General features: G+C 24.6%; 1 protein-coding gene across 1 annotated transcript; it reads left to right on the plus strand.

Moving 5' to 3' along the window:
* Nucleotides 1-1118: 1118 nt before the first annotated feature.
* On the plus strand, nt 1119-8921 carry LOC101493837 (magnesium transporter MRS2-I-like). Its single transcript, XM_073367420.1, has 11 exons — nt 1119-1346; nt 2221-2250; nt 2409-2547; nt 5048-5178; nt 5497-5571; nt 6753-6965; nt 7489-7533; nt 8077-8121; nt 8210-8239; nt 8318-8437; nt 8623-8921. The coding sequence occupies exons 1-11, from the start codon at nt 1119-1121 to the stop codon at nt 8707-8709; spliced, it is 1143 nt and encodes a 380-aa protein (XP_073223521.1). The 3' UTR covers nt 8710-8921.
* Nucleotides 8922-10068: the final 1147 nt, after the last annotated feature.

Below are 10068 nucleotides of genomic sequence, written 5' to 3' on the forward strand. Positions count from 1 at the left end.
ATAATTTAAATGTATTATTTTATAAGTAATTATGTTTAAACTTAAATAAATTTTATAATCTGACGAATATTATTAATTAACTGCATATAAAAAATCTGTATATTGATTGTATACATAAATTAAATTTTAATAAATTTTAAAAACTTTTTCTCAACAACTAATAACTTTTAAAAATTACTAATTTATAATGCATTGAATATTTTCGAAAAGCATTGATTCCAAGTATCTCTACCAATTCAAATTTTATTATTAAGATAATTATTATTCACATTTGCATTTGGTAATTTCATTAAAAAATTTAATTTTATTACCTAAATGACCCTCCATCTTATTTAATTGCGTTAATGAAGGTCATTTTTAATATATTATATTATTAAAAAGATAAAAGTAATCAAATTTTGTTGTACAAAAAGTGGTCGATTTTTAATTATATTTAACTAAAATATAGATGTGTCAATTTTATTTTTGTTATGAGAGTAGTACTATTTTAATGGAGTTCAAAGTATGGTGAACTCAAAGCATGTGAACATCTCTATACATGAATTTTATATAAATATTAAAATGAATGTCTGAATAAAAAGTAAAGACTAGAAAATCAAACTTTACAAATTATTTACGGATTAAAAAATATTTATCTGATCTAATGTATTTATCTTTAAATTAGTTAACTGTTCAAAGAGTATTTTTATTTTAAAAAGTTATTTAATTAATGTCTAAATAACTTAATTTAACATTGAATATATATAATAAAATATTTGCAAATCACCCGTAAATTATTTTCTTTAAATGTTACCAATATTTTAAATTATATAGAAATAATCAAATATTCAATTTTTTTGTAATTATCTATAGCATTACCTTATATATATTTGTATGTAATCGATTTCGGAATTTTATATTAAAGAGTACTGCCACGAACACTCTATTAAATAAACTCTTTCTAACACTCTTTATAGTTTACTAAAATTCACATTAAATTTTAATAAATAACAGAGAGCGTTAAAAAAAATAGTGGGAGAGAGAATATTTTATAGAAATTTTTATTATATATATATAACATGTTCTATTAAACTAGAAAAACAAAAAGTTTGAAAATAAATGTGAAGCTTTTCATTTCAATGGCAGAAGGGACATTGAAGTCAATATTGAGGAAGACAAGCTTTTCACCAACAAATAATTGGATTAAGTTGGATGGTAATGGCCATAGTTCAATACTCGACATCGACAAATATGAAATCATGCGTTTAGTTCGTATTGATGCTCGTGATCTTAGGATTGTTGATCCTCTTCTTGCTTACCCTTCTACCATTCTAAGTAGAGAGGAGGTTATTGTTCTTAACTTGGAGGTGAGATCCACTTAGCTTTTTCACATTAGTTTTTATTTTTATTTTATAATCAAGCTATTAAATCACAATTTTTACCGTCCAATCAAACCCGGAATGTGTTTCGATACCGTAAATTTTTTAATCAATAATTTTCTTTAATTTGTCTATGTATACATCACTTTAATATCTGTTAAAATTGTTTAAACTAAGAGTTTTGATACATAGATAATACATAAATTGATTCATAAATTAAAAGTTTTGATACATAGATGATACATAAATTAGGAGTTGTGATACATAAATCTAAAAACTTATACATTTTTTTTGGTATAAATTATTAGGGGTGATCTAACACGTGTTAAGGCCTAAAACGAATTTTAAAATGAGACTTAAAACGAATTCTCTAAATTTTAAAATTAACACTCTATTATATAATTGATGTCATAAAATATTTTTGTTTTCAATTGATTTTAATACCGTTGAGACAATATTAAATTTAAAAAAGATTTATATGCTTTAATTTTAAAAATATTATCATGTAATACCTTTTTATCAAGTAATTTTTTTTTGAGGCCTTTTAATAAAGTAAAATTTTTGTTTTTTATACAGACCTTAAATAGTTGCTTTAGTGGTCTTATTTTCTTGCCTGCAAAAAATTATACATTTTTTTTTAATTTATATAAATTCGTCATATATATCTATTATTGTTGAATGGAGAAAGAATAATAATAATAATATTAATAATAATAATAATAACTGTTATTATTATTATTATTTTTATTTTTATCATTATTATTATTATTATTATTATTATTATTATTATTATTATTTATTATATGTTTGATAAATCCTTCAAAAAAGTCATATGTTTTATAAATTAATCTTTTGTTTTCAGCATATCAAGGCAATCATCACCGCTAAAGAGGTTAGTAAATTTTTATTAGAATATTATTTTTTAAATAAGATTAAGAGAGACAATGTAATATTTTCAGAATTTTTATTTTGACTCAATTGTATATTTTTAGAGTTTAAGTTAAATCTTCATTGTACGATTATATATTTGTACCTAAATTTTTTGTTCAGGTGTTCTTGCAAGACCCAACAAGTAAAGATGTGGCCCCTATTGTTAAGGAACTACAAAGGAAATTGTTTACCACTGGAACAAATGAAAGAGATGTTCAAGACAATGGTCCACTTGATGTTCAAGTAGATGAAGAAGATGGTATGCTTGATTATTATTATGCCTAATTACACTTTTTTTAATATATTCTGAATTACATGATCCTCTTAATTTAAGCTATATTCAATTTTCGTTCATCAATATTCTCTTTAATATTAAAAATAAGAGAAAATAAGTTTATAAAAATAAATATATTTATTTTAAATTTTATATCAAATAAATTAATTTTTGTTAACTACAATTATTAAATATAATAGAAAATAAGTTCACAAAAATTAATATATTTAATTTAAATTTTGAATCAAATAAATCAACTTTTATTTAACTACATTTATTAAATATAAGAAAAAATAAATTTACAAAAGTAAATATATTTGATCTAAATTTTAAATCAAATAAATCAACTTGTTTTCGGAAAAAACTACCATATACTCGTAAAAAAAAATAAAAATCATATTTGCTGAGTAATTCCTAATTAGTTGCACAGAAATACAATTAATTCGTAGAGATAAACCTTGAATCTTAAAGATCTTATAAAATGGTTGTCTTTTAAATTGCAACAATACATTAAATGGTTATGAAATATTAGAAAGATGATTATGTTTCTCCAATTAAGTCCAAACATTCCAAACAATGGCAAGCCAAATTGGAAGTTTTACCTTTCTAGTCTTCTTACCTTTCTCCATAGCTTGAACCAAAGAAAATGTAGATGGCCAACAACAAAAATCTTAATCACCCATGTTTTGCTCTAAGTTTAATATTTTAATAATTTTTATTAATTTTTTTTTTCTTTGGTGAATTAGTATGTGATATCCACTTTTGTGAATGTTATTTGCTATTATTTGATTACTATTTTGAGATAATATTAGTTATTCTTTAGTGTTAATAAGAGAATTTTTTGTTGTACTCATTATTTAATATAATTTAATTATTTCTTTAATTTGAACGACTCATGATTTTTACTCTTCTGTTTTTTCACGTTAAAATTAACAGTGTCCACACTTTATAGTTTTATCTTCTTAATTGATATTATTATTAATAGTGACTTTTTCTACATATTATAGATCACTAATAGCCACATTGAAAAGGCGAGAATTTGCATAGTGGCTTAGTCCTAGCAGTAAGATAAAAAAAGGTTGAAGTTACCTAAGGAAAGGTATTCTCCATGTTAATTCTATACAACTTACTTTTGAAGAAATTTACCTTAAGGCTGGCACAAGTTCAAAGTTTCTCCAAAAGATTTTTATGCTCCATAAATTCTCCAACAATCCTTTCACTCACAAAAAACTTTATCATTTGCATATTAAAGACTATTGATGCATAAATTATCATTAATCTTATATTGCTTAAAAGCACCTTGTTGAACAACCACTTGAGTTAAACAAGATAAACTCTCAATTGTTATTAAAAATAAAATTAAAAAAAAGGTAGACATGCATCCCTTTTCCTTAGGCCTATGTCCACAAAGAAATCAATCATTAAGAGACTACATAATATTATTTATCCTCAAGTCGACCCACTCAAATACCTCATTGTTCCACCCTTTTAGATTTTCCTTTAGTAGCTTGTTATTTTGTTGATAACAAAAGCCTTCATAATAGTCACAAGAAAGAAATTCAAACATTAGTCACAAAAGGCACAGGCGGAGCTCGGCAGAAACATAAGCCGGTCCCAACAATTGTTTTTTAAATAAAAATAAGCTGTAAAATAATTACAAAAAATACTAATGAAAAAATATACTATATCTTTTAATTTTTATTTTAATTGTACGTGTTTTTAGTTTTTTCTAGAGATATAAAAGTCAAATCAATGATCCGATAAATTAAAAAAAAACAATCAAAATTAATTAAATTAATTTTTTAGTTGTTCAAGTTCAATCTGAATCGAACCAAATAAATTCAATTTCTGTTTTGAATATGATTTTATTTTATTTAAAATCAATCATTGATGTCTAAATAAAATCATTCAACTATATTAGTAGTGTTTTCTTAAATATATGTTGTATTTAAAAAAAAATTAAATTATTTATATATTATTTTTTCTATTGTAGTTTAAAAAGTGTTTAAGTAATTGTTTTAATAGTATAAAAAAAATTAGTGTTTGAAAAAGAAAATTTAAATTTTTAAAATAAGCATGTTAATTTTTTTGCAACCTTCTACTCCAATTAATCATTTTTTGCAATTGTGTTTACAGAATAATTTATGTGCTTGTTTCGTAACTTTACAACTTAAAATTCTAATATATAATAAAATATTTAATTTAATTTATTAATTAAAATTTTAAAAATTTGATATACTTTTAAAATATTTATTCAAACTCCGTTACCGACAAAGCCATACACTCTTCACACAACATATCCAACGATCATTAAAATTAAAAGTCTATGGACCCCATCCATGCCCGACATCAGTCAACTTAAACACAACTTCATTTTATTTACCAAAATAACCTGTTTGCTAGCACCAACTAGTCTCAACAAAAACCAATTTTTTGTTTTATTTATTTATTTATTTATATTTTGACCTCAATGTGAACTAAATATGAAATGCAGAGTCACCTTTCGAATTTCGAGCACTAGAGATATTTCTGGAAGCAATTTGTAGTTTCCTTGATGCACGAGTTGGAGAACTGGAAATAGATACTTATCCTACATTAGATGAACTTACCAAAAAGGTACACATGCCTTCATTCTTTTATTCTTTTCTTTTTTCTCTTGTTTTTGTTTTTAATATGAAAATACAAAAAAGTTTAATTCAGTGCTATTGAATAAGTATAATTTTCATATGAATATTTATTTTTATATAATTAGTTTCAATAATAATAGAGAGAATGCTATTAAACTAATTGTATATGATTAAATTGTAATTAGTTTGTTCTTCACAAATTATCATGGATTCTTTTTTTACATTATCTGAACTATTTTTATTATGAATTCAAGTGCTTACATTTTTGTGTTGATACTTTGATATTTTTGAATTATTCATTTTTAAGGTTAGTAGTCGAAATTTGGACAAAGTTCGTAAATTGAAGAGTGCAATGACAAGACTAACTGCTAGGGTTCAAAAGGTATGTCTTAGATGTGTTTATTCAAACTATATATATTTGTATTTAGTGAATATGCAAATTGAAACAGAACTCTAATAAAATTAAAACAGAAACAACAACAATAAAAAGTGAAAAACCAACAACAACCAGCAGTTTTTATTTCTGAGTTATCAGTCTATTTTTATTTTGATTTTTTAAGTTATGTGTTTAAATTTCCTTTGATGCCTTAAATTTTTTTCATTCTTTTAATCCTTAAGTTATTAACGTTAAACATTTTAATTTTAATCACATCAGTTTTTTTGATCAATAGTATAGTTCCTTAAATTATAAATCTAAGGTCTTTAAGTCTTTGCTCAACTGATAAATGTCGATATTATTGTCTCAAGTTCAAACCTAAAAACACGCAACTATTTGAGTTAATTATGATAAAATTTACTATATCTTTTAAGATAAAAAGAAAATTATAAACACTAAGCACTTTAATCATTTAAGCTACAAACATCATATATTTTGGTCTTGTCCATAAGTGGTTAATGTATTTATATAATGTTAATAACTTAAAACTATTTAACATTTATAATTTTAGAGATTAAAATATTTAATGTTAGTAACTTAAGAGGTTAAAATAAAATAAAAAATATAAGTGACCACAATATTTATCGCAACTTAAACTAAAATGAAAAGAAAAAAAAAAACCTTAGAGACAGTAAATTTTAAAAAGAAATTAAGAGAATAAAATTGTAATTTAGTCTTATTTTTGCTATCCAATATTACTAGAAAATAGCTATATTGTCTCATTGTGGATGGTGATTTTTTTTCAAATGCACCATGATTTTTCTTTTGTCATCATAAAAATTTACACACACAACTACAAGATTTCAAGTTCGAATCAAGAACATGATGTATAATATAACAATAACGACATTATATCAATTGAATTCGAACTTAATCACTTAAATTTCCATACTAGTTTTGTTTTGGCATACAAAATACATCGCATAACTCAATTGGGTATTTGGGTGTTTATCAACCTATGATATCTATCAAATCACTCTATTTATTTTTCACTCAAGGTGTCAATTGGGCATCTATTCTATATTTTGTGTAACATGTCACAACTATTATATATATATATATATATATATATATATATAATAATTAATTAAAATATTCCAACAACAAATTATTGTTATCTAATCCAGGTAAAAGAAGAAATTGAACATTTAATGGATGATGATGAAGACATGGCTGACTTATACTTATCAAGAAAGTTGGTAGATGCATCATCATCACCAATAAGTGAATCAGTTGCTGGAAATTGGTTTGCTTCCTCTCCTACCATAAAATCGAAAAGTGTGGCAACATTTCATAGAGATGATGAAAATAATGTGGATGAGCTTGAAATGTTACTAGAGGTTACAACATACTTTAATTTTTTTATAGTTTAATTGTAGTTTTAATTCGTCTATTATTATTAATTTACGAAAATTATCCTTTTATTTTAAAAGTCAACAGTTTTGGTCTGTCTTTTAGATTTTTGAACTAAAAATTATGGAATTGACATATTTTTAATAACGTGACATACAATTAATTCTATGATATAAAACTATCTAGATGCATTAATTATTTATATGTCATAAATTATGTTAAAAATATGAAAACATTTCAAAGTTGAAAGCTAAATTTTTACTGTGTTTTATTCTAATTTCATAGGTGTTAATCATTTTATATTATTATATCATATGTCACGTTATTTAAAATATCTCACGTCAGAATGAAGACCAAAACTGTCAATTTTTAAAATAGGAGTTCAATTTCGTGAATCAGTAAAAATAAAATAATTATAATTATAATTAACCTTTTTTTAACATGTAAAAATGTCTTGCATTTTCATTTATTGTGAAAAGTTTTTTCTAATTGATTTTTTTCATTTTGTAGGCTTATTTCATGCAAATTGATGACACTTTGAATAGATTGACTACGGTAAGTGTCACATGTGTTTTTAGGTATAAATGGTGGGTGACTATTGAGTATGCTTTAATATATCTTAGATTTTATATTGAGCTTAACTCATTTATATAATTCGAATTGTAAAGTGGAAATGTCATTTTTTATAAACTATTATAGAATTTTATCTCTTATCTATGTTGGATTTTAATTTTTCTCGATATGTATCATATTCTAACGTATACACATATTTAGAGATAATTTTAAATTGTAGTTCCCAACCGCAACAGAGATGCCATATTGCAAATTTTGAACACTACAAATTAACATTACAATTACAATTACGATTGCACCAACCTCGTCTTTTCGAAATTTACTGCAATATAAAAGCTTCCAACATGATTTGGAGCTTAATTTCATATTTATTCTGTGTTTTTTTTTTTTTTACTTACATATTCTCTGTCTTTCATTTTAATGCTAAATAAATACCATGTCAAATTGTGACTTTATTGATATGAATAAATATATCAAGTTTATAATGCAATTTGTCACATATTTCTTATTACTTTCCAATTACAGCTACGAGGTTATATCGATGATACAGAAGATTACATTAATATTCATGTAAGTAACTTAGCAATATTTTTCAGTAATATCAATTAGCATTTTGTGAATAGACATGTCAATAAAATAAAATGTTTACATTTTGCAGATTGACAACCATCGAAATCAGTTGATTCAGGTGATAATAATGCATATTATTTTGTACGTTACTAAGTTCTTGAATATTTGACTCTGTATTATTTAAAACACAATGCAGTTAGAGCTACTTCTTAACGCCGGAGAACTTTCTCTAGCCGTCTATGCAGTGGTGACTGGAATTCTTGGCATGAACCTTCCCTTCTCTTGGACAAAAGACCATGATTACATGTTTAAATGGGTAATAATCACGATTAAATAAACAATGTTTTTTTTTGTCCATACAATTATAAAATTATGAGTTCAAACTTATAATAAGTTGAGTTAGGTTTTACGAACAAACAAACAATATTTTATTTAATTTTTAAATGAGATTTTTAAAATAAATATAATATTAATGTTTTTTATTTATTTATTTATTTGTAGGTGGTTATTTTCACAGGAGTTTTTACATTTTTTTTGTTTCTCATCATAGTTGCCTATGCTCGCAAAAAGGGGTTGGTTGGATCATGAATTGGTGAATCAATTTGGTGGAAAAAGGGGTCAATTGAATGAATTTGAGGAGGCCTATATATAACTTTATGAGCAGCGATGTAGCATTTTCTTTTTCTAAATAAGCAAAAATCATTCGACCATAGAGAGTACATGAAGTGAATATAAATTATATGAGAAAAAGGTTGAATTGGGGCCTTTTTTTTGAATTTGTATTTATAAACAAAATTCTCAAGATAAAACTTAGAAATTTCATATTAATGTAATGAATTTATTCGTGGTTAAGAAGTTTGAGAAAAAAATTAATCTCGAAGTGATAGTAGTGTGCTTTAGTGGAATAATAAGATATTAAAGAGATAAGGATAAAAAATCACACTAGAAATATTATGGTTCACTCAACGCTGTCTAACTCAGTTCTCACAATTTTTAGAATTTTTCACTAATAAGTTGAACAACCTCTCAACTCAATCTTCTTCATTTAGTCACACTTGACTATACATTTGTATTTTCTTAGTACCAACAAGCTTACACAAATCACTTCCATTTTCTCTTGACTAGACAAATTTAATGATATTGACAACAAAACGATAATGATGATTATTTGGATTATTTACAACACTGTTAATATGGGTTGAAATAAGAATGCACTCAAATGTTCAATACTAAAATCTATGAAAAAGAACAGTGGTGTGTTTCTTGATAATTGAAAAGAACTTTGATAGCTTTGCACTAAAAAAAGTAGAATATGATTGATTGTAGTCTCTTGTAGATTGAAGTTTGAAGAACCTTTTATTTATAGACTTGCGAAAGCTTCTTTTTTATGTAAAAGACATTTATGATTGTTGGGCACATGTGCCAAGGTGTTGGAGTAAGTTGCACAAACGTCATTTACAATTTTGATAAATGATCTCATCAATTTTGGGTATACGTCATCTTCTTTGAGGATGTTAATGACCATTCTCTTCTCTTTGAAGACATCCTCATTTGTATGAAGATGGTAGATGTGTATGATCATTCTCTTGTTCTTGTGACAATTTGTATTGATTGTAAAGTGAGATGAATGAGCTTGCGATAAGCTGTCAATGTGTACTTGTGTTGTAGAACATCCTTTTCTAATTGTCCTCATATATGATTGTTCTCATCATTAAATGTTCTTTATCTTGATGCATAAGGATGACTGGGAAACAAAATCAGATTTGTACAAAGTATATTTTTTCTTTTCACACGTAACTAATGTCAGTTTGTCTCTTTGTGGATTTTTTAGTGTAATATCCTCTTTTTTAATTTTTTGTAACCAAAATACCCTACTTTTAAAATTGTATACCAAAATGCTCTACTTTTCTTACACAATAATTTATTGTTTTCTGGGGGTACGACCTG

This window comes from Cicer arietinum, chromosome 4 (assembly GCF_000331145.2).
Source record: "Cicer arietinum cultivar CDC Frontier isolate Library 1 chromosome 4, Cicar.CDCFrontier_v2.0, whole genome shotgun sequence".
NCBI classification, from domain to species: domain Eukaryota; kingdom Viridiplantae; phylum Streptophyta; class Magnoliopsida; order Fabales; family Fabaceae; genus Cicer; species Cicer arietinum.